The sequence below is a fragment of the Hibiscus syriacus genome, unplaced genomic scaffold, assembly GCF_006381635.1.
Source record: "Hibiscus syriacus cultivar Baekdansim isolate YM2019G1 unplaced genomic scaffold, ASM638163v2 tig00116975_pilon, whole genome shotgun sequence".
Classification (NCBI taxonomy): Eukaryota; Viridiplantae; Streptophyta; class Magnoliopsida; order Malvales; family Malvaceae; genus Hibiscus; species Hibiscus syriacus.
Window position 1 is genome coordinate 1179085 of NW_024063499.1, and position 24924 is coordinate 1204008.

At 34.7% G+C, this 24924-nt stretch overlaps 3 protein-coding genes across 7 annotated transcripts; 1 reads left to right on the forward strand and 2 right to left on the reverse strand.

The window, feature by feature from the left end:
* Positions 1-420: 420 nt before the first annotated feature.
* Positions 421-20600, forward strand: LOC120192381 (nuclear poly(A) polymerase 4-like). 5 transcript variants are annotated; one of them, XM_039195170.1, is made up of 14 exons: positions 421-1018; positions 1093-1170; positions 1432-1539; positions 1787-1849; positions 1947-2108; positions 2774-2887; positions 2969-3031; positions 3116-3445; positions 3543-3707; positions 3809-4792; positions 4891-4989; positions 5553-5629; positions 10338-10340; positions 20590-20600. In XM_039195170.1, coding segments are annotated over exons 1-14 (2379 nt in total). In that variant the 5' UTR covers positions 421-886; the 3' UTR covers positions 20591-20600. The 5 variants fall into 5 exon arrangements, with proteins under 5 accessions (XP_039051101.1, XP_039051099.1, XP_039051100.1 ...); XM_039195168.1 differs by lacking the exons at positions 10338-10340; positions 20590-20600 and adding an exon at positions 5708-6011; XM_039195169.1 differs by lacking the exons at positions 10338-10340; positions 20590-20600 and adding an exon at positions 5742-6010.
* Positions 6222-9460, reverse strand: LOC120192380 (receptor-like protein kinase HSL1). The gene is made up of 2 exons (XM_039195166.1): positions 6817-9460; positions 6222-6700 (listed from the first exon to the last, which is right to left on the reverse strand). The coding sequence occupies exons 1-2, from the start codon at positions 9440-9442 to the stop codon at positions 6252-6254; spliced, it is 3075 nt and encodes a 1024-aa protein (XP_039051097.1). The 5' UTR covers positions 9443-9460; the 3' UTR covers positions 6222-6251.
* A 1780-nt stretch (positions 20601-22380) lies between the features above and the next one.
* On the reverse strand, positions 22381-23907 carry LOC120192385 (mitochondrial import inner membrane translocase subunit TIM17-2-like). Its single transcript, XM_039195175.1, has one exon. The coding sequence runs from the start codon at positions 23332-23334 to the stop codon at positions 22627-22629; it is 708 nt and encodes a 235-aa protein (XP_039051106.1). The 5' UTR covers positions 23335-23907; the 3' UTR covers positions 22381-22626.
* Positions 23908-24924: the final 1017 nt, after the last annotated feature.

A 24924-nucleotide genomic window follows, 5' to 3' on the forward strand; every position in this document is an offset into this window, starting at 1 on the left:
GTCACAATCAACCATAAGAATAAAAATATACTTAGGACGAGTAAGAAAAAAGAAAAAATTAGGACAAATCTTGCAAATAATAATATAATATGATTTTTATATATAATACTTTATAGTTTTTTAATAATAAATCACATATAACTAAGTCAACAACTAATGCATGTAGTTTTATAAAGCTAGATTAATAATATGTATTTTTTTATTAATAATAATTCACATATAATTCGGTTAATAACTATTGCATATGAGTTTTATAGGGTTACTTTTAGAAATACATGTAATAATAAGATTTTGATTATAATATAAACATTAATTCTAATTCTTTAGTCAAAAAATATAATAAGTGGAATTTAAAAGATCTAAATTATTGAGACTCGAACTGACCCAATTTAAATCAATAGAGTATACAGTGGACAAAAAGGGGAAGAAAAATATAATGAAATAAACCCTACCAAACGCAACGCAGCCTTTGCCCGCTGAAACCTACTTGTCCATCTCATCCCGCGTTCTCGATCTTTCGTCTATCTTTCTCTCGCCTTCGTGCACTGTTCTTGAGAATCGAGTTTAAATCTGATGTTATATTCCTTGAAATTCCGTGTTTGACCTTCTTCGTTGAAATTCCCAAGCAGTTTCCCTGCCCTTCAACCATTTAGGGTTCCGATCTGTTTTCCGTTTCGTTCGTGTTTTGTGTTTAAAATCTCATCTGCAAAAAAAAAAAAAAAATATCTTTCATTTTATGTCGGTTTGTGTTGTAATCAAAATTTCGTTGCCTTGTTAAATTTGATTGATTCCCGTTACAGTTGCTCGAGCTTGTGTCAGTTTGAGGTTAAATTGAAGCTCGAGTGTTTTTGGTGTCGTTTATTGGGTTTGTTTATTTCTGAAACCGATGGATACTCGGAGCCCTGATGCATCTTTTCCGCAGCAATCACAACCTCCGAAGAAGCATGGAATCACGAAACCGATATCACTCGCGGGGCCAAGTGAGGCTGATATTCAACGGAATACGGAACTGGAGAAGGTAATGTTATGGTCTTCTTGTTAAGTATTGCATATTTTAGTGACATTTAATTGACGATATATTTTTTTCTTCAGTTTTTGATAGAGTCTGGGCTTTACGAGAGCAAAGAAGAGTCTGCGAAAAGGGAGGAGGTTCTTGGCCATATCACTAAGGTAAATTACCAAATAATGGATGTTTGTTTGTTGTCTTCCATTAGTTGAAGAAAAAAGCGAATAGTTGGTACATTGCGTTTCGGTTGGGACTACCGGTTCATGTTTCATTTATGAATTACCAAGCACCTAGATTTGCATGTTATGGTGATTGTACGGTGACAAATGCATTGCAGATGGCTTTAGCTTGTTCATATGTCAGTTAAAGATGTTTGATCTAATTTATTTTTTTGTAGTTCTGAAAAGTGATTATTTTCCTTGTAGATTGTAAAAAGTTGGGTAAAGCGATTAACACGTCAAAAGGGATACACAGATCAGATGGTGGAGGAAGCAAATGCTGTCATTTTCACTTTTGGATCTTACCGCTTAGGGGTAAGTATAACTCTAATGATCGATCAAAACTGCCATTTCATTAACTTGTTATCTTTCTGACTTTTCTTGGTGTTCATAGAAATACAAAGTTTTTAAGGTTTCTCTGTGAACATGAACTTTGTCTGTTGCTCTACCAATTTCCATTGATGATATTTTTTATGGATTGTTGTGTCTATATCGTGTGTCACAAATTAAATCAATATTTGATGATATTCATGTTCTAAGCAACAATTCACTGTTTTGATAGGTGCATGGACCGGGAGCTGACTTAGACACTTTGTGTGTTGGACCATCTTTTGTGAACCGTGAGGTGTCTTTAATCTGCCTATTTTTCTTTTCTTTTTCCTTCAATTAAGTTGCTAGTCACGTTGTTTCAGTTTTACTAGCATTACTTTGAATTTCATCAGGAAGATTTCTTCATCATTTTGCATGATATTTTGACTGAAATGGATGAAGTCACTGAACTTCAACCAGTTCCAGATGCTCATGTTCCAGTAATGAAATTTAAGTTCCAAGGGATATCAATTGATCTTCTTTATGCAAGTATCTCTCTTTTGGTTGTTCCATATGTAAGTTTGTATTCCATTTGACGATCTTTTGAATTTACACTTGTCTACTTCATCACTGCATCACTTAACACTTGAATGAAGTCCAAGAATGGTTTTCTTTACACATTGCAGGATGTTGCAAGCAATTCCATGATAAAGAAATCTTTCTTAGTTGCTTGATATGTTGCCAACTCGACCTTATATTATAACCTATTTGTTTTATGACAATTAATAAGCAAATTTAAGTATATGGTGTTATGCATATCTGGTACTCTTTTGCTTAAAATACCGCATTATCCTTTGACTAACTGTCAAAGTAGTCTTTACATCTGGCCTTTAGCAACTCATGGATACATCCTAATATATGAGTTCTTTTAGCTGTCCCTTTCTTCCTTCAGTTAGTTTTTTTTCTCTCAATAGTTTCAATAAGCAAAAGTGACTTCTGGCATATTTAGACAATTTTATAAGTTTGGGTTCAGAATGAATTTGACTAGCAGTTGGATGGGCCTTGGAGTATTTTAACTGAATTTTTGGTTGAGAGTTGAATGTTATGTTTGCTGAAGGGACAGACCAATATAGAATATTTTTGATGTTTCATTACAAATTTTTAATGTTAAGTTTTCAGTACATGTTTAGTTGCTCTGAATTTTGACATCTCTGGTATTTTTTTCTGAACTAATCAACAGGACCTTGACATCTCACATGAGTCTGTGCTGCATAATGTTGATGAGCAAACTGTTCGAAGTCTTAATGGGTGTAGGGTTGCTGATCAAATCCTTAAACTCATTCCAAATGTTGAGGTGAGTATTGTGTGTTGACCAACACTTGTTCTGTTACTTTTTGCCATTTTTATACTCTTCTGTTTAATTGTATGATTTTAGCACTTCCGCATGACGCTTAGATGTCTGAAGTTCTGGGCCAAGAGGCGTTGTGTTTATTCCAATGTAAGATTGATATCTATTAATTTCTTTTTCATTGGCTTCTTTGCTTTTGTATCATGTTTCAGTCTTTGTTTTTCACTTTTGTAGGTTACGGGATTTCTGGGAGGTGTAAATTGGGCTCTTCTAGTTGCACGTGTGTGCCAGCTTTATCCCAATGCAATACCTAGTATGCTAGTTTCTCGTTTTTTTAGAGTATATACTCAGTGGAGGTGGCCAAACCCTGTTATGTTGTGCTCAATAGAAGAAGAAGAACTTGGCTTTCCTGTCTGGGATCCTCGGAAGAACCATCGGGACCGGTTTCATCTTATGCCAATAATAACTCCTGCTTACCCTTGCATGAATTCCAGTTACAATGTCTCTACAAGCACTCTTCGTGTTATGATGGAACAGTTCCAGTATGGTAACATAATATGTGAGGTGAGATCATACAAGTCTATTGTGTATTAAGGTCTAGCTGCCTCTACCGAAGCTTAAACTATCGATCACTCATCTTAATAATTTTGTTATCATGCAGGAAATTGAGCTAAGCAAAGCTCAATGGTATGCTTTGTTTGAACCTTATCTTTTCTTTGAGGCATACAAAAACTATCTACAAGTTGACATAGTTTCAGCAGATACTGATGATTTACTGGTATGGAAAGGCTGGGTAGAGTCACGGCTTAGGCAGCTTACCTTGAAGGTAAACGTCAACTATTCTGGTGCAGGAGTACTACTTTTAAGATACTAGTTCTGTATAATGAATATTTTTCTCTTTCTCATGGTTTCAATGTCTCTCTGCAGATAGAGCGGGACACAAATGGAATGTTGCAGTGTCATCCTTACCCAAATGAGTATGTTGATAAGTCAAAGCAGTTTGCACATTGTGCATTCTTCATGGGCTTGCAGAGGAAAGTGGGAGTGAGTGGTCAAGAAGGTCAACAATTTGACATACGTGGGACAGTTGATGAGTTCAGACAGGAGATAAGCATGTACATGTTTTGGAAACCGGGAATGGATATTTATGTTTCTCATGTTCGTAGGAGGCAGCTTCCTGTCTTTGTTTTCCCTGATGGATATAGACGGCCTCGACCATCGAGGCATCCGAACCACCATACTGGAAAAACTTGTGAAGTTGTCCCAAGGTCTAAGTTAGGGTCTGCAGAAAGACAAATTAAGAGAAAACATGATGATGAGACGGTGGATAAAATACTGGACAAACCTGAGAAGCGGGCCTCTATTAGCCCCCAGAGGCTGGAGTCTGTTTCTCTAGAAAGTGGTACAGGTGGAGGAATATCTCATATCAGTAATGGTCAAGCAGTTAAACCAGATCACCGAAGAGGTGCGGATGATGATAGGCTGTTAGACATCAAAGAAAGAAATGTGGAAATTACTATTCAGCAGACTAGAACTGATAGTCAAGGGTCCCTCACCATATGTGGGCAGACTTCTTTAGATGTAGATAATTTTTCGGTAGTTAGAAATGTAGAGTCTGCTGAGTTGTTGGGTGAACCTGTTCTTAGGCAGGAGTCGCTTCCTCCATGTGAAGTTCCTGATTCTGATATAAGGGAGTCACGCAAGCATAGCTTGTATCAAGAGAAAACTGAGGATTTGGCATTAGCTTACACGGATGATGTAGAGACTGGATCCTCTAGGAACATCTTAAACTGGAAAGGAGGTGGTGATGGGGTCGGTCAAGAGGCGGTCAAACCATGTAATCAAACAGTAGTGGAAATTGCTGAAAGTGTATATGGGTCAAGTTCCAATGCGCAGAGCCTCAATTGCGAGGTGAGTTCTTTTGTTTGAGGTATTTGGGTTAAAGACTGTAGCAGATGGATGTGACAATACTGGAAGTTCTGGAGATAGTGAGTCGGGGATCTTTGCAGGGTGGTAGTGTATGCTGTGCAGATTTGGATTCACTTCTGGAAAATGGACATCCAAATGCAAGTGGTGTTTTCCAAAACAGTTTGCCTGAAGAATTACAGGTTTTGAATTCATCTTTTGGACAAAAATAAATAATTTTTTCTCTTCTACCTTGTAGTAGTTGCCTGCTTACTTTACTGTTTTGTTTTCTATTTAGGTAACCTTCTTTGTTCCTTGTCTTTTTCTGTATATTTGGGTCATTGTGATTGCTAGTCCTGTTTTTTTAGGAATCTTGTTCTTGAGAAATTAAGTTTTGACTAAAGAAATGGTCTTTAACTTGATGTTTAACTGTGTGTGAATAAAATCTTTATTTCATATGACTTGAATTATCTTATGTTCATTTAGGAAACCTTTCAGCGATATCATGTAATCATTACAATTGTATACTTGTCTCCACCCCCTTTTTTTCTCATGTTAATTCTTTGCCCACCCGATCTCCTAACTGGTGTATATGTGGTGGCAGGCCCTGTAACACCATCATATGGGCTATGTTTCCAGTGATTGTGCTTAAGACCCTGACTATGTTTTGTAGGCTCAGATACATGACCCTCCCTCTTATTTCTTACGTATCTTTGGACTATTTTTGGGTATCTAACTTGCCTTTTGACCTTGTTTTATTTTATAGCCAAATATCCCTGTTGGGAAGGTTGTAGATTCTCAAGATGGAGCTTGGTCAGAAGCTTTGCAGAAGCCAATGACCAGGCATGTGCATTTGTAACTCGTGTTTTGTTTATGGAAATCACAATCTCTTTATGCCGTTTTCCACATAATCTTTAGCAGGTTGGTTTGAAGTCAATGGCATAATGTATTGTAGATGATACACTCGGAGAATCGGTGTTATCAAAGGAGTAAAGGCCTGGCCTTGGTAAGTGTCTCATTAATTGCTGTGTGGTTTTAGATTGAAGGAGTCATGAGGCTACAAGAGTGCTGGTGCTTTGAAGACTGCTATCTCATTTTTAACCACTCGAGTGTTGTGGCCTTGTTTGCCTCCATTTATAAATCGAGTATTCTTAATCAAGGTTTTGTAAATCATAGAGGCGGTGTAGTGTATCATTTAGAATTTGTTTTGGCAACTTTATTTAATCCTTTGTACATAGATAACCAATAATACAGTTTAAGCTTTCTCTCTAGCTGGTTAACTCATCTCTCACACAATGCTATGTGCAACTGAACTACAAGGAGTGTTTCTTGTTACTTAGAATGTTAAATTTAGCAGACATCGACTCTATGTATTAATTCAAAAAGTGTGAAAATAAATGAGCAAAGCTCACTTTTGCTCTCTGGAATCCTGTCGACTTGGATTCACCGCGGCTATTGGTAAAATTCAGACTATGTTAATCAAGTTGTCATCTTCCTTGGATCCCTTTTTACCGTGCTTGTAACTGGAAAGATAAGGGTTGTCTCTGCCAAGAAGCGGAGACACATCAAAGTCGCTTCCCACTTTTTTGGCTGCATGACCATTAGGAAGACAACAGCTGCGAAGGATATGCGAAACTTCCTTCATCGAAGGCCTGTTAGAAGGTGATGCATCCGTACAAAGGATTCCGACCTTGTATACCAGCATCATCTCCTCCAAGTAGGATGTTTCCTTTACCTCTGGATCTAGTATTTCCACCATGGGTTTATCTTCTGAGAAGTCCTGCCACGCCAATTCCGCCAGGCTCATATTTTCATCTGCGCTATTGGCTTCTTTTCCAGTCACCAATTCGAGAAGTACCACTCCAAAGCTGTAAACATCAACCTTTGCATTGACTTTTGTTGTATATGCATACTCTGCAATCCGAATGACAACTTTGTGTTAAAATAGATGCTCCAGTCTCCAGTCTTTCTGTTTCAAAATATAGATGAGATTAAAAAGGGGACAATGATAATGTTTTGAGCATATTTACCTGGGGCGAGGTATCCAAAAGATCCTGCGACCGCCGATATCGAGTGAGCACTTGCATGCCTAGTTAGCATCTTAGCAAGTCCAAAATCTGCAATTTTTGCATTGAATTCGGAGTCCAACAAGATATTGCTAGACTTCACATCACGATGGATGATTGGTGCCAGGCACTCATGGTGCATGTAGCATAGCCCTTGAGCAGCTCCAACAGCAATTTGTAACCTTCTAGGCCAGTCCAAGACATCATGGTGAACAGAATTAGACCCTGAGACCAGGCTTCTCTTATTCCCGTGAAGCCATCTATCGAGGCTCCGATTCTCCATGTACTCATATACCAGAAGCTTCGAATCGTCGCTAGAAATGCAACATAGTAACTTCACTATGTTGGAATGCCGAATGTTGCTCAGTATTTCGACTTCAGCTAAGAACTCTTTCTCAAGCTTGTGATCCACTTCCTTACTATTCCAAATTTTCTTAACAGCAACGGATTCACCTAACCGGTTTACGGCGACTCGATAAACCTTCCCCGAGCCACCACTTCCGATGAGATTGTTATCTGTCAAATTGGACAAGATGTTCCCCTTTGTGAAACCCAATCTCTGGAACGAGGTCAACTTCCATGTTGCTAGGTATTGTCCATACTTTTTCCTCCTGTAGTCTCGAACTAAGAAGAAGCTCAATAGAAGGATAATTGTGGAAGTAAGGATGGAAAGTGCCACAATCATGGCAATACATTTAGATGACAATTTATCAGGCTTATGGATTTTGAAATTGCAGTCCGGAAGCTTTAGAATTGGATGATCTGCACATAAACCGGAATTTTTCATAAAACTGCCTTCATATGCAAGGTTGTTTAACTGCTTGGGAATCTTTCCAACAAGTTGATTGGATGACAAGTTGAGTGAAGCCAGCCTCTGGTTGCCAATTTCAGAAGGAATCTCACCGGAGAATTGGTTTTCGGATAAATCTAAGTAAAGCAAGTCAGGTAAAGAAGCGATTGCAGCAGGGATTTCTCCGGAGAGCTTGTTGTTGGAGACATCTAACGTAGTTAACGATCTCCATGAGATTATTTCAGATGGCAGTTCACCGGAGAGATCATTGCCGTCGAGAAGCAAAGCAGTGAGGCGAGAAAGGTTCGTTACCTCCTTTGGAATTTTGCCTGAAAATAAATTGTTGCTCGCCTGGAAGACAACCAAATTCGACCAAGATGCAATTCCGGGTGGGATTTCACCAGAGAACTTGTTGTTGCTAATTTCCACCCTCGACATATTCCATGTAACTCTACTCGGTAACTTGCCCGAGAAGGAATTGTTTGTTAACAAGAAGACCGACAAATTGAAAGTCGTCCATAAACGTGGAGGAATCTCACCGGAGAACTTGTTGTTGTGAAGTTGAATTGTGCGTAACGTGGGGCAATTTCCGAGTGACTCCGGTATTCGCCCGGTGAGATTGTTTGTATATGCAATCACTCCTTGTAGCACACCTCCAGCACATAAATGTTCAGGCAGTTGGCCACTGAATTGATTCTCCGACACCTCGAATCCTTCGAGCTTCGAATGAAGACCGAATTCCGGTGACAAGACTCCGCTCAACATGTTCCGGAAAACACGAAAATCGCGCAGGGCAGGAAGTTGAGCAATGCTTGTTGGTAACTCTGCCGTCAACTGATTGTAAGCCAGGTTTAGAAACTCCAAATATTGCAACTTCCCAAAGTCCTCTGGAATGGAGCCTGTCAAATTGTTCATGGAAAGATCGACTTTGGTCAAACTCGAAGCGTCAATGGTTTTCGGTATCTCGCCGGACAGCTTATTGTGGTAGAGGTAAACTTCTGTTAAATTCTTCAATGAAAGCAAGCTTCTAGGAATGGGGCCTTCCAGATTGTTTATAGCCATGTCCAAGTGCTCTAGACCTGAAAGATTGTTGAAACTTTCCGGGATTTCTCCGATCAAATTGGTTTCTGTCATCCATAAGTACCGCAACTTGCTCATCTGACCGAATTCCGGAGGTATTCTCATCGTAACAAACTCGTTATAAGCCATCATCAGAATCGCTAGATTGGACAGGTTACCAATTTCCTTGGGAAATGTCCCATTGAACTGGTTTTGGACAATGTTTAACGTGTTCAACACCGGTAATCTTCCGATACTCGTCGGAATATCACCGGAAAAGTTGTTGCCACTTATATCCAAGTAAACCAGAGTCGACAACCGGTCGATATCATCGGGGATCGGACCGACGAAATAGTTCTGAGAAAGGACTAGGATCTCAAGCTTTGAACAATCGTAAAGCATTGGGAACTCCCCCGGGATGGAATTGTTGTAAAGGTCAAGGTAAGTGAGGTTTGTGAGGTCACATATAATTGGAGGGACACTTGCCGTGATGTTTTTGTCGCCGAGATGAAGTTCGGTAATTGAGTTGGAGGTGCAGTTGATCTCCGGCCAATCGCAAGGCGAGGACGACGTGTTCCAGTGTGAAAGTGACGGCGGATTGCCGAGCTGTTGTTTGAGTCGGAGAAGAACGGTTCTTTCGGTTTTAATGTCCTGTGAAGTGGCTTTGAAGGGTATGGAGGTGAAGAGGAGGAAGAGAAATGGTAAGCATAGTTGAGACATTTGATGTGGAGGTAGGTGCATTATTTTTCCTCGAAATGGGTTGGTTTTGGCATTGGCAGAGCAGAGGTCTTATAAGAGCTTTGGGATCCTGTTGAATGTGTACTGTATACTTTTAGCCCCCACATTCAAGTGGCAACTGGCCAGAGTTTGGTCTTTTGACGGATTAACTGCAATCATTTTCCTCCTATTATTGCCTTTGCTTTTTCTCTCTGACTTTTTTTTAATGTTTTTTAACATTATAAAAATAATAAAAAATAAAAATAATATTTAGTTTAGTTGGGTCTAAACACTAGGTTTGGATGATTCTGTTCTCTCGACCTGTTTCTTTTAACTACCAGTGGGTTTGTTTTTTACTTTCCTCTTCCAAATTCTTCACAGTTGTGACAATTACGCAATTAGTTGGAAATACGTTAGCCTTTCAGGGAAAATGCACTGTGGAATAGTCAATGAGTCAGCCAACATGTGCTGCCCTGCACTGGTATGGTACTGATGTTTGACTTGAGTGAGCCCAGACAAAAAAAATAATTGCTTATTATGTAAATTAGTATTTAAATTTAATATATTTTTAAAATTAATATCTAAATATGTTAATTTTTTTTAAAAGAATATCTTTATTGATGATATTTCAATACTTAATTAAATCATTGATGTTATATTAATCGATTAAGATTACGATATTATTAAATGTTATATATCATAATGTGATTTATTGTTAAAATATTATATATTAACTAAAAAATCTAAATGTTAATCTTAATTTTTTAAATTTCAGATATTAAAATGATAAAAAAAATATAAATATCAATCAAATAATAATTTTGAATATATATATATAATTTAGACATCAATTTATTAATAAATGTAAAATAAAATAAAACAATGCAAAAGTTAGGCTAAATTTTTTATCAATAATTAGATGGTTTAGTAAGTCGAGACATGTGACAAGATTATATTTGGAAATTAATTTTTCTAACAATTATTTATTTTTTATTGGTCCTCCATCTCAGGTAAATATTATCAATTGTGTTATTAATATATGTGTCCTCTCTCAAAAAGTATTTCTGACAATAGATTTTTTACAATTTAAAAATTCTATCTTGATATTATAAACAAATTAAATCAAATTAAAAATATTACTCATATAAATATAATATTTGATCCGCATTAATTAATAAAATATCAATAATTGAAAGAAAAAGAAAACTTTTGTTGTGGATCAGTCAAAGGCTGGAAGCATTGGGTCGACGTGATGTTGATGCGCTAACATAAAGTAAGTTGATTTTTCTTTTTAATTGTTTGACCATGATTTAGCAACTTTGATTCCATTTGAATCTAATCCCATTCACACCATGTGCTTCAAAGCAATTTTCCTCTCTTTATTTAATCTCCAATCTCAAAGCAATACATTCACATTAATGAAGGGCCAAATTCTCTAAGAAAAAATCCATTTGTGGTGGATTTTTTTTATCGATTTAATCTATTTACCATGATTTATTCCCTCCAAAAAATTTATTTAATATTTATACAATTACACACAAATATCAAGATGAATATGTTACGTTATATGCTCAGCGAAATAAGTAACGAAAATTATTTGACAATAAAAGTATATATTTCAAAAAAGTAAAGAGGTTAAATATATAACAAAATACATAATATAAGGATAATTTATAAAATTTGACCATTAAGTAACAGCTTTGTAATTGTGATAATAATATGTATGAGGCAAAACTTTCGAGATAATGTTCTCGAAGAAATTATTTCACGAGATAATGTACTCCCAAGATTAATTGCTCAAATAGGGTGAAATCCACAGTGTTGGTCGTAGGTCGCCATGCCATCCGGGCAACCTACTAGGTCGCTTTGGCTTCCCGGCGAGCTGCAGAGAGATAATGAACATTTGAACGTTTGCATGTGCCATACAAGTCCCCAACCATAGGTCGCCATGCCCTCCGGGCGACATACACCATGCCCTCTAGGCGACCTTGTAGGTCGTCATACATGCACTCTCACCCCCTTGTACGTCCAGAAAATGATGCATGTGCCATGCACGACGTCCAGCGAAGAGAGAATGATCGCCAACACTTCCACATAGGTCGTCATGCACGCCCGACGACCAAGTTTCTGTAGCTGCTCCCGCTACTCCCTTGTGCCATAGCTTCGTGGCTGTCTCCTCCCGCTATCATAGATGCATTGCTGCAGTGTAAAATTAGCTGTTGCATGCAGCAATTAGTGATGCATTATTGCAACGTTCAACGGTTGAAAAGTTGCAGCCTTCAACGTGAATTATACAGCTCAAATTGATTGTAGCTTACCAACCGTGTAAAGATCATTATATATTAGATATGAGGGGTTTAGGGTAGAATCATAAGAAAGAAAGAAAATTTGGCGAGAGAAAGGAAAGAAAAAGAATACGAAGAAAGGGAAATAAAGGCTCAAACATCGTTCGTGAGGTAATTTTTTATTGTTTAATTTAGTTTATTATATGAAATAATTAGTTTGTTAGTTTAGGGTTTAGGGTAAAACATAAATTTAGTTAATTAGTTTGTTAGTATAAATTATTAGTTTGTTAGTTTAAATTATATTATATTAGTTTGTTAGTTTAAGTTATATATTAGATTATATAGAAATTTTTTTAATTAGTTTCTTAGTTTAAGTTATTAAATGTAAAAAAATATTTAATTAATTTGTTAGTGTGTTTAAACGTATATTAGGTTGTTTGTTGAAGTTTAAGTTATATTATAAAAAAAAGTTAATTAGTGCTTAATTAGTTTGTTATTTTAACTAAATTATATTATAATAAAGAAATAGTTTATTAGTTTAAGTTATATTATAATATATTAGATTATATAAAATTAATTTGTTTAATTTATTGTTGTTTAAAGAAATAATTTTTTTACACGTATAGGGCATTATTCCACAACATTTGCCCACGTACAAATTGATTCGAAGAAAGAAACAAGAAATGAAAAGAAAGGAAAGGAAGAAGGCATAAATACATGGCAGTTAATTATTTTTTGTTGTTGTGTATATGTAAATTAGTTAGTTAGTTAGTTTATATTAGATTATATAAAATTAATTTGTTTAATTTATTCCCATTTAAAAAAATATTTTGTTTAAAAATATTTAGTGTTGTTTTTAAAAATATTTTGTTTAATTTACATTAGATTAAGTGTAAATTAGTAAGGAGTAAAAATTGAATGGAATATAATCTTAAAATTTATAACTATTAATTAACAAATTTGTTTGATATTTAAAAAAATAAAAATATTATCAAACTAATCATTATTATTAGTAATCAATACTAAATGATTTAAGAAATTTTCTTATCTAATTTTTTTAATCTAAATTTATATATTTTTTAATTTGTAGAGAAAATGAGCAACAACTTTTTCACGATTGTCCATTATAATGGACAGATTATGGAAAATGAGGTCGGAGTTGTTTTTCAGTATGAAAAACCAATAAATATGATGTTCAAAAAAGATATCACATTTATAGAAATGAAGCAGAACATAGAAATAAAAATTTGAGCTGCAGTAGATGGTTTGAGGTACATATTTATGATATGTCCCAACCCAGTCAGATATGCTGCAGTTTCACTTGAAGAAAAAGATGATATTGGAACCATGATTGGATTATATGAGTCAACCAATATAGCAATTATTGAGTTATTTGTTGATATGCGTAACATATGTGATGTTCATGGGCCATCAAGAGATGTGGCTCGAAATCCATCTGAAATGGCTTTCGATAGTGCGTTTGAGTACCCGACATACAGGTTCCAGAACAATTTTATGGAACTGCTAGAATTTGGAAATGAAGTCGGAGGGACATCTACAGCAGTAGAGTATGAGACGAGAAACATACCAAAATTGGTTATTGATATTATTGTTAAAAATCGATGGGGAGAAATTCATGATGATTCAAGCGAAGAAGAAGAAACCGAAGAACCCGTTTTGGGCAATGATGAAATTTTTTCCGGTGGAGGTGCAATTGATGAAGTTCCGACACCGTATGAAGCTACTCCTCACATGTACGAGATAGACTATGATGCGATGAGGGCACTTGAATTCCCAAACATGCCACATTTACCTCTATGCCAAATGGCTGAATCATTCGATAATTCTGGTGAATTTTCAGTTGGGGTGCAATTCAGAGGAAAAAATGAAGCTACGCTGGCGATTAAAGAGTAATACATCAAATGCCATGTTGATGTCCATGTTGCAAAGTCAAACCATAAAACCCTATACACGAAGTGTGTAAAATATGACCCAGAGTGCAAGTGGAAGATCAGAGTGTCGAAAAATCAAAGGCACGATGCTTGGGTCATCACGAGGTACAATGGTCCGCACACATGTTTGCAAAACTCTATCGAACAAGACCACCGACTATTGGACTCTGATGTAATATGCGAATACGTAAAGGTGATGGTTGAAAAGGATCCAAGGATATCTTGTTTAGTGTTAGTTGTATCTATTCGAAGCCAATTTGGATATCAAGTAAAATATTGCAAGGTGTGGAATGCGAAGATGAAAGTAATGAAGCTGACGTATGGAGATTGGGATACATTGTACAATGAGCTACCACATTTGCTACAAGCAATGAAGCGATTTATCCCAGGAACAATAGTAAAGTCTCAAACCATGGCCGCATATGACGAAGAAGGTCAATTTGTGCCAGGGAAGAAAATATTTCATAGACTATTTTGGGCATCCAAGGCATGTATCGAAGGATTTCCATTTTGCAAATGTAGGATCCAAGTAGATGGTACGTGGTTGTATGGTCAATATAGGCATGTACTCTCGATGGTAATTGCGCAAGATGGAGAGCGAAATATCTTCCCAATTGCATTCACCATTGTTGAGGGAGAAACAATAGAGGCTTGAGATTTCTTTATGACCAATCTATATCAATATGTCGTTCGTGAAGATGGAGTTTGCTTGATATCCGATAGAGGAACGGGTATTTTGGCGGCAATTGAACGACCAGGAAGTCGTTGGATACCTCCGTATGCATATCCGACATTTTGTATCTGTCATATTGGTAAGAATAGTATCGACCAGTTTCATAATGCACACATTCGTAGCGAGATAGTCAGCATGGGTAAGTTTTATTTTCAATATTTGTGCATTTTTTATGTGGTTTTTTTAATTACAGTTTAACACAATATATTATGAAACAGGATAAGAACTACGCCGACTAAATTTTGACAAGAGATTGGAGAATTTGAAGGTATTTTACGATGATCGGTGTGTTTGGAAGTGGGCTTCAAAAATTTTGCGGGAAAAATGGTCGCAAGCATACGATAAAGGTCAGCGATACGGACATATGACCACAAACCTTGCTGAGGCCATTAATTCAATACTAAAAGGTACACGCAATCTCCCAATAGCGAGTGTGGTGAAAGAGACATACTTTAGATTGGCTAAAGTATGGTCGGATAAAGACAAGGAAATTGAGAGTCTCATAAATAGAGGTAAAACTTGGGCTCCTACAGTGGTGGAATCAATGGAAGTAAATGAGCGATTGACAACGTCAATGGTTGTTCATAATTTCGACCGAGTTGGTCATACTTTTGTCGTTTCGTGCATACGCCGTAACATCGGAGGAGAAGACCAAACATTTAGAGTTGATTTACTACACAAATGGTGTGATTGTAGTCGTTTTCAGGTATGGAAATATCCATGTGCTCATGCAGTCGCTGCATGTATGTATGCTGGTGTAAGCCCATACACTTATGTTCATGATTAAATAATGGTTAAGTAATAATGAAAATATAATAATAATTTAATCATTAATAAATATTTATTTTGTAACAAATAACAAATGAGTTTACAAGTGTGGACTACTCGAATTTAAATTTATACATAGTCAAATTTATTAATGATTTCTAAATATTTAATGATTTGATACTAATGATTTACTAATGATTTAATAATTAAGTTTTTAAAGAGATTCGAACGTTAACCATTTAACTTTTAGCAAATAACACATAGGATTTGTTAATAATTATATGATTTATTAATGATTTGATAATAATGATTTAATAATGATTTTAATATTTAATGTACTGATGATTTAGTAATGATTTGATAATAATCATTATAATAATGATTTAGTAATAATCATTATAATAATAATTTGATAATAATGATTTAGTAATTATTATTAATAATGATTTATTATTAATATTTAATTATTTGATTTTATTGATTTACTAATGATTACTAGTAATGCAATTATTTCACGAGATTTGATACTAAAAACCATTATAAATATGTCGAATTTGTTAAAGTTAAAAAAAGCTAGTCTAATTTCAATATTTAATTTGAAACAAATAATAAACGAGTTTACAATTCTTGCCGATGCCGGGGTGTTGTTGAATGATAATGTCAGGGTGGACGTCTGATGCGTTGTGGTCGTTGCAGTTGCTCAGGAGTATGGTACCCATCATCCTCATTCATTGGGGGCATTTGAACTGCCATTCCACCAGTTTGCGATTTCATCCCACTTGCAAACGTTGACTGACAAATACTGGTATTTGATATCATAGATGTCATGTGCTCAAAGTCATACGTCGACGCAAACATGGGAGAGTAGATGGGTACCTCAAGCTGCACAAACTCTAGTATGTATGCCGAGACAGTATAATCATCAAATGCGTGATGCAACGATCCCGCATCGTCGAACGGTTATGGTGCGCTTCCACATCGGTCATTTTCGCTTCAGGTTGTTGAGATGAACTCCCACTCCTACTCGATAGAGAGTATTCAACTTTACCAAATATTTTCTTAAACCTTAAAAACTGTCGCCTCTTTACTATTGTTGTCAAGAACGGCTTTCCATTATCCCAAAAATAAGCAAGGCAAGTCGAAGTCTCAAAATAAAAGTCGTCGTCTTGAATTTCGTCAAGAGTTGGCATGGATGAAGCCCTATTGTTCCAAGCATTAATGTAGGTTGCATGCTTCTCAACCCAATTCACCTTTTCTTTGTGGCGACCATCTAATCTGTGCAGGTGGTCATGCGTCTCAACCCAATTCACCAGATGACGACCATCTAAGTTTTGGAGGAGGTCATGATCCTATGGACTTCATGGAATAGGTTGGTGGAAGTGGAATTACCTCAGCACTCTATCACCAAATTGGATCTCAACAAAAGCAAAATTGATCAATGGTGTAACAGCACACCAATATTGAAACCCATCTAAAACATCGTGCGGCACCAATGCCAAAATTTCTTCATTCATGTATGGTCTCCAATTAAACTGTACAATTAAATTAACAATAAAATTGATTTAAATCAAATAATATAGTTAATTTAAATAATAAATAATAATAACAAATTATACATACCTCCTTTTTGGCCTTAATGTCGATCTTCAGCCTGAACTCTTTAATGTTGTTGTGCACCAACTCCGTGCCTTCAATTTTATGCCTCCATCTGTATATCAATCAAAACAAAAATATGGTCATTTTGTTCAATAATTTTAATCAAAATAAATAAATTTATAATTAATATTTTATATTAAAATAGAGAATTCATATTACCTTCCGGCAAGTGGAAAGTCAACCGCAGTCCAACTAATCGGTGTCAAGAACGGAAGTCTATACCAATCCCATGATTGTAGCAGCAGCAAACATCCACCGATTTCTGATGTATTATTATCATTCACGACTAATGACGCCTTACACATCTCAAGATACAAGAACGCCAATATCGCCGATCCCCAGGTATATTGCCTACTATTTTCAAAATTTCTTAAAAAAATAAGATATTGAATGTGAACATAACTACCAGATTTATCCAACATCAAAATTCCGCCAATCAATTGCAATATATATGCTTGTGTTGCATATATAAATTCGTGCTCCGTACTATTTGGTTGAAGCTGAAATTCATTCTTCAACCATGACAACCTCACACGCCACCCTTTACACTCTGGTGGTACGGGCGTTTTCCTAAGAAACAAACTGCAAAGTTGTGCCACATTAGTAAACTCATATGTTATTACCACCGACATCCCATTAGTTTGGACCCCGAGTTGTATTGTCACATCCTTCAGAGTGATCGTACATTCTCCACACGGCAAATGAAACGTGTGCGTTTCTGATCTCCAACGTTCAATCAACTCACTGATCAAACCTGGGACCAATTTGTTATCTCGTACAAATGTTACATACCAAAATCCAACCTCTTGCAGGTTTTCTTCTATCAATTGGTGTGGCTTGGGCACTTTATGTAGCCGATGACGAAGGACTCGCTGCTCGTCCTCCTGCAATTAAATAATGCAAAAATTTTATCACAATCATAAAATAATATTCAAATTTTTATTAATAATAATTTATTAAACACATATTTTATTCACCATTATTCCCAAATGACTTGAAATATGTTCATTGGCAAGTCTCACCAGTGGAATTTTTTCAGCCATTCGAATGAATCTGTAGAAAAAATTAAACAACAGTATTTAAAAAATCATTTAATATAATCTAATGTTAAGTAACTAAATAACTAATTTACAACACAACAAAAATATTTAATATAATAACTTATAATTTACTACTAAAAAACTAATTAACTAAATTTTTTATATAATATAAATTCAACAAACAAATATAACTTAACTATTTAAATAACACAAACTAATTACATATTTTTTTATATATAACTAACGACTAACAAATTAACTACTTATTTTTATTAATATGTAACTATCAAACATACTAATTAAATAATTTTTTATTTCTATATGATATAACTTAAACTAACAATAATATAACTTAAACTAACAAACTAATTTTTTGTTTTACCCTAATTTATAATAATAAACTAATTAACTAATAATTTATAATAATAAACTAATTTAAATAATTATTCTTTTATATAACTTAAACTAATAAACTATTTTTTATTATAATAAAACTTAAACTACTAATAAACTACTTAACTAAATTTTTTATATAATATAAATTCAACAACCAAAATATAACTTAACTATTTAACTAACTACAAACTAATTAAATATTAGACTAACTAACACACTAATTAATTTTTTTAATATATAATTATCAAATAAACTAATTAAATAATTTTATATTTATGTATCATATAACTTAAACTAACAATAATATAACTTAAACTAACAAACTAATTAACTAAAATTTTGTTTTACCTTAAACCAAAAACTAACAAACTAATAATTTAAAATAATAAACTAATTTAATTAATTAAAAAACTTACCTCAATGTTGTGCTCTCCCTTTCTTCTTCTTCCTCTTTTCCCTTGCTCTCTTCTCCCATTCTTTCTTTTATGTTTCACTCATTAACCCATCCAATATATAATATAACTACCCATCCCGTCTGCTTCAATTATATCACCCTCAAATTGTCATTCACGTGAGCTGAACGACTGCAATAATGCAGCAATAAGTGCTGCAATAATGCAGTTGAATTCACGCTGCATGGGCGCAGCGGGAGGGGACAGTCGTGCAGAGGCGAGTAGCAGCCATGAACGTTGGCGACCTATCCCATGTGAAGTGTTGTCTATGCAAAACATGCATGTCGCTCGGATGCCCTGACGGCCTACCATGTCGCTGGGATGCCATGGCGTCCTACAATGTCGCTGGGATGCCCTGGCGACCTATCCATTCACGTGCATGGCTCATGCAAACCCCATACAGGTCGCTCGGATGCCATAGTGACCTCCAAGCTCACCCGGATGCCATGGCAACCTACAACTGCACTGTAGAATTCACCCTATTTGAACAACTAATCTTGCGAGAGTATTATCTCGTGAAATAAAAAGTTTGAAAACATTATCTCGGAGAATTTGCCTGGCTTTTAGTTATATCATCTGTCAATATACTTGATTTTGTAATTATATGGAGAATTTACAAAAGTGTTTCACTCTAGAAAAGTGTGCACGTGCACTGCTCATAACAAGTGCCAATTTGATAATATATATAAAAGAATTTAACATAATTTATTATTATATTAATTTAGAGGGTTATAAGATAATAGATATTATAAAGATTTTTTTTTCATAATTTGACAATTAAAGGTTAAAAATCTTTACAATTTTTAGTACTCGGACCTAAGACTTTTAGAATTAACAACTATCATTTAATCTGAAAAAAGCTTAATTCGTGCAACACAATTTTCTTTTAAATAAGATTTCATTTGTTAAAGTATTCTATCTTTTGAAAATAAAAATTTTGATTATAATAAAAAAGATGATAGTTGTGAATATTGATTAAGTTTTATTTTTTAAATTTAAAAAAATTGTTGATTAGGATAGCTAATTCAAAATAAATAAGGGTAAATATATAAACAATATACCGACTATAAGGTGCTACTTCATTAAATCTCCCGACTATTAAAAATTTAAAAATAGTCATATGACTATTTATATGTTCCAAACTCATAATTTTTCATTAAAAACTTGACGGTCGTATGATCTGGATATTAATCCGCTGACTGAGATATGATAAAATCATATTTTAATGATGTATATTGGCACTGTTACTGCTTTCAAGCAATGACTCAATGACATAATATTTCGAGAAGTGGTTCGAATGACATAATGTAAACAGAGACTTAATTTACAAAATACAACTCAAATAATTAATGGATCATATTTTTATGATATCCCAGTGAATATGTTAACATCAAGCTCAAGTGATTTCTCATTTGTTAACAGAAAAAGATGAATTTGGAACATATACATAATTGGATGACTATTTTATTAACTTTTAATAGTCGATGATTCAACAAATCAATGTCTTATAATCGGATGGTCATTTTGTAACTTTTAATAGTTGAAGTACTCAACATCATTCTATAGTTGAGAAATCGTTTGTGTTCTTTATCGATTAAATAATAAGTATAACGTAAACTATTATAAATCTTCAAGCCAGTTTCTTGATGTTAAGCCACTTTAATTTATATTCCACTATAGAAAAAAGATGTTAAGAGTATTATGTTTAAATGCAAAGTGGAAAATTGATGCAATAAGTGGAGAAAATATATTGGAATTTGAAAGCCATCAAATCCTATAAATATCCCTTGTTTTAAAAGAGATTAAATTTTATTACGCCTGAATTTGATAATCAGATTTATTTATTGTATTTAATTTAAAAAAAATAATGTAGAGATAAAGTTATCTAGATGCGTGTGGTAGAAGTGAGATGCCCTAGTTTCTTAGGACATTGCAATTCAAAGTCCACGTGATTTCACGTTTGGCGTCATCGGTGATTACCATGCGAAGGGCCACTTAAGTTATGTACATTGTGGAAAAGCATGGGAATAGTCATTGGCATTCATAATTAGTTGGTAAATAAAGTAGTGGTCGAGTCTTCGCTTGCTGCTGGAATTTGAACGTTATTGTGGGGTTGTTAAGGGAGCATACTGTTACTTATTCAAAGGATACATTAAATTCATTCATACAAGTCTGAAATTAGGAATCCAATAAGAAGAATTTATTGAATGACTTCCGTCGGTTTTAATGATTGAAAGGAGTGTTGTTATTCCTTAATATCTTTGGTTCGAGCAATTACATCTACAGAGAGTGCGTGCGTTGTCCATGATTGAAAAAGATTATGAATATATACTATCTTATAATCACTTCGTACCATTAATTTTTTTTTTGAATAATAGAATGTTGTTAAATGGAAATTTGGTATCAAACTTTCATCATTTCCGTAATTAAGTCAACAATAATATTTAAATTAATTGTAATCCTCTCAAAATATAAAATAGAATTAAAACTCAACAGACAATCAACAAAATTAAGGATTATACCATGAGAGTATAATATAATTTAAAAATTAAAACATTTATGCACAATTATTTATTAAATCGTTGTTAAAGAAACTTAGAAATACCGGAAATCGAAATCCCCATAACAATATTATTCTTATATAAAATTAAATATCTAATTCTAGTCTCATTCCTTCTATTAAGTTAAATTTTAGGATTTAATTTTCTGCATAACATAATCCCACCTCACTATTTTATAATAATTATTATATTCAAATTAATTTATAACACCGTCAATTGTTATTGTTAAAATAATAAAATATTTTTAAAAAAATAACTTTGAAGGGGTGGTTTAATTCACATAATATTATATTACCAAGTTATATTATCGGAAAATGTAAAATTATTTGAGAATTCTTTTCATATGTATAAGATGATTTTGTTTAATTAATGAAACATAAGATTATCTAAGGACACTTTATACCAATTATCCATGTAATAAGTCATTTTTAATCATGTTAACCTTTAATATTAAATTGAAAAATATTGATGTAACTTTTTTTCATTAAACTTCACCTAAATTTCAGATTTAGATATTTTATTAATTTAATTAACATATTAAATAACCTTTTAAAAACAATTTACAAATTATTTAATATAACTTAACACTGGAAGAATGCTAGAATGCCTGGGTTTTTATTCTGGGTGTGCAAAATTACCCGACCCACCGACCCGGACTTTAAAAACCGGGTAATTTTCTAAAAAAATTACCCAACCAGGTCGAATACCTGGCCTGACATTTCCCGAATCAGGTTCGGATCACAATCTAATTTTTTCGGATACCTAAGTACCCAATTAGTTTTTATTTATATATATATATATATAATATAATAGATTATTTATATTATAGATTATTAGATTTTGTATTTCGATCTTTTAAATTTTATGTTCGGATATTAAGGTATGTAATTCGAAGTTTTGAACATTTAAATTTGTGTATATTTTTAAAATTAATAGTTTGAAACTGAAAAAAAACGGGTACCCGTAAAATCCGGATATCCGGTTCGGGACACGGGCCGAGAAATCACCGACCCTAATGTTGCCAGTACCCGAAAATCCGGGTACCGGATTTGCACACCCCTACACTCGGGCATGCATCTTGCAATAATGAAGACAATAATAAGAATGCAATAAAAATGATAAAATGCAAGCTTCATAAGTCGACACACTTCAAAGTGCTGGGAACAAAAGAAAACAACAGGGTTTTAAAAATAGTTCGCGACCGTGATTTCGGCCGCGATATAGTAGTTTCGCCGCTGTCCGAGTTACCCACGACGGGCGCAATAGCGCCCGCGACGGCCGCAATCACGGTAAATCTAAAATAACTGAAAACGCGATCACGATTTGAAACCTGAAAAACAGTGACAAAATGGGATGGGAACAGCCTTATCTGTATTCGAATGATGGGACGGGAGGAGCGTCGAAGCTGTCCAAAACCTCGGTTTTACTTCCGCTACCTGTTGCTGGTTCCTGCTTTCCACCAAAAAGTCCTCCGAACCACGAAGAGAAAGAGTTAGACGAGGACGATGACGTCGATGGTGGTGGCGGCGGCGGAGATGAATCGTGTCTAAAACTATCAATTGATGCAGGGGGTTGGTTTGGCAATTGTCCCATCGGATATCTGGGCATTCCGCCTACACTGGGAGCTGGCTCATCGATCATAATAGGCATCTGTGGTTGACTGAGAACTTTATTCAACATGATACCAGCCCCTTCAATCAAGGCAAGCAACACGCCGCCGAAAATTGCTGATCTGGAAGCAGCAACGGGCCCTTGACGCATTGAAAGAAACCCTCCAGTTGCAGCCCCGGCTATAATGGAGTTCCAAGGATCTTCTTTCTGTCGGAGGTACACCATAGTGCAATCGAATGTGGAAAATAGGCCGCCCCAAACAGCAAAACTACCTCCGACACGAGGAGCATTCATACGCACTGCTTGAGTTCCACCGATCAACCGAGCACCACTAGGAGAGTTATATGTCCCTTTCAAGAAGTGGAAGGCTGCACCTCCAACAGCACCCATACCAAAGGCACCACCAATATCGTCAAGAATTCGATCAGGGCATGGCTCCCGCGAAGTTTCCGGGGTTCCCATGGTTCACAATATAGTGCCTTTTCTATTCAAAACAACCTCTCAAAGTTAGAAGTTCCCTACAGAATTCACCAGTTCAATTTTTTTTCTCAAATTTCCACAAACAAGAAAAACCCAAACAACAAGATGAATAAACAGCTAATCTAGTTCAATTGCAACAAACAAACAGTATAAAATCAAACAAAATTCAACATAGGAAGGCATACAACTCAATAAATTAAAAAGTTTCATGGAGACGAATTCAAATATAAGATCATCACTAGCTAATATCAGGTAACAGGATCAAAGCTATAACACTAAGACACAGGAACAAGAACAGATGAAACCCTAGAAAAATTGTAACTTCCGGAAGGTAAACAATCAGTTTCTAATATAACCCAGAAAATATTTAGGAAAAGGAAAAGCGAAGGCAATGAATTTATAGTTCTGTATGAATGAAACCATCGATTTCTCTTTTTGCCTCGGCGGCGATCTGCAACCAGACTGTGGGGTCTGGAGAAGAAGAAGGGGATTCGATTACGTAAAAGTTTATTATTTCTGAGACAAAGAAAGACGAAAGAGGCAAAGAAACATCAAGCTAGCCCTTTCGGGAAAGCAAATAAATTGGGGGTTTGGGGTACTGGGTTGGATTTCTCTTTGATTTAAATGGGCTCCATTAGTGGCCTTTGAGTTTGAGTTTTTATGTCGGTGTTAGCTTTAGAGGCTTCTCGTTCTCGACCTATTTTATTTTAGGTAAAATTCTTCTATTAATATTTATATTATACATAATTTTAAATTAAATTTTTATATTTTAATTTAATTATTTTTAATCCTTATATTTTTAAAAAAATTATTTTTGGAAATGCAAAAGCAGATGTTGATTTTATCCTAAGGCTTTAGGCACACAGATATGGCACAGTCCAACAAAAACTGTCTTGTTCATTTTTTCTGATAATGCAAATTTTACGCTGACATTTATACATCATTAAATGCATAAAAGTTATATCTTATATATATTCTTTCAGTGTATGATGAGGATAGACCGAGGCAGGCACAAACGCAGGAATTTATGTCAAGAGATTCGAATTTAAGAAATTATATTAAAAATATAGGTGATACGAAATTATAAAACTTTAGGGGTGTAAAATTAGATAATCCACATAAAATATAAGAAAAATAATTAAAATATAAGAGGTTTTAAAATTTCTAGAGGATGCGGCCGCACCTCAGCACCCCCTCGATCCATCCCTGATCGAGGAGTGTTGGAACGCAATCGTATTTTCTAGAAATTTTAAATCTCTTTGTATTTTAGGTATTCTTTTTGTATTTTATATAAAATATCTAATTTTGCACCCTCTGAAATTTTATAATTTTACACCCTTAAATCTTTAATATAATTTCCTAAACTCACAACCCTAACATAAATTCATGTCTCCTTCCCTATATATAATATATTATGGACTTTGAACATTTATCTTTAATCTAGTTAGCTTGTCCATAATCTTTGGCAATAACAATCGAGTAATATTTAAAAGTTCTAATCGAAGTTATCAAGTGGTTTTAGTGATAAAAAAAGATGATATTCTCCTTAAAGGTCCTCAATTCAAATAGTTG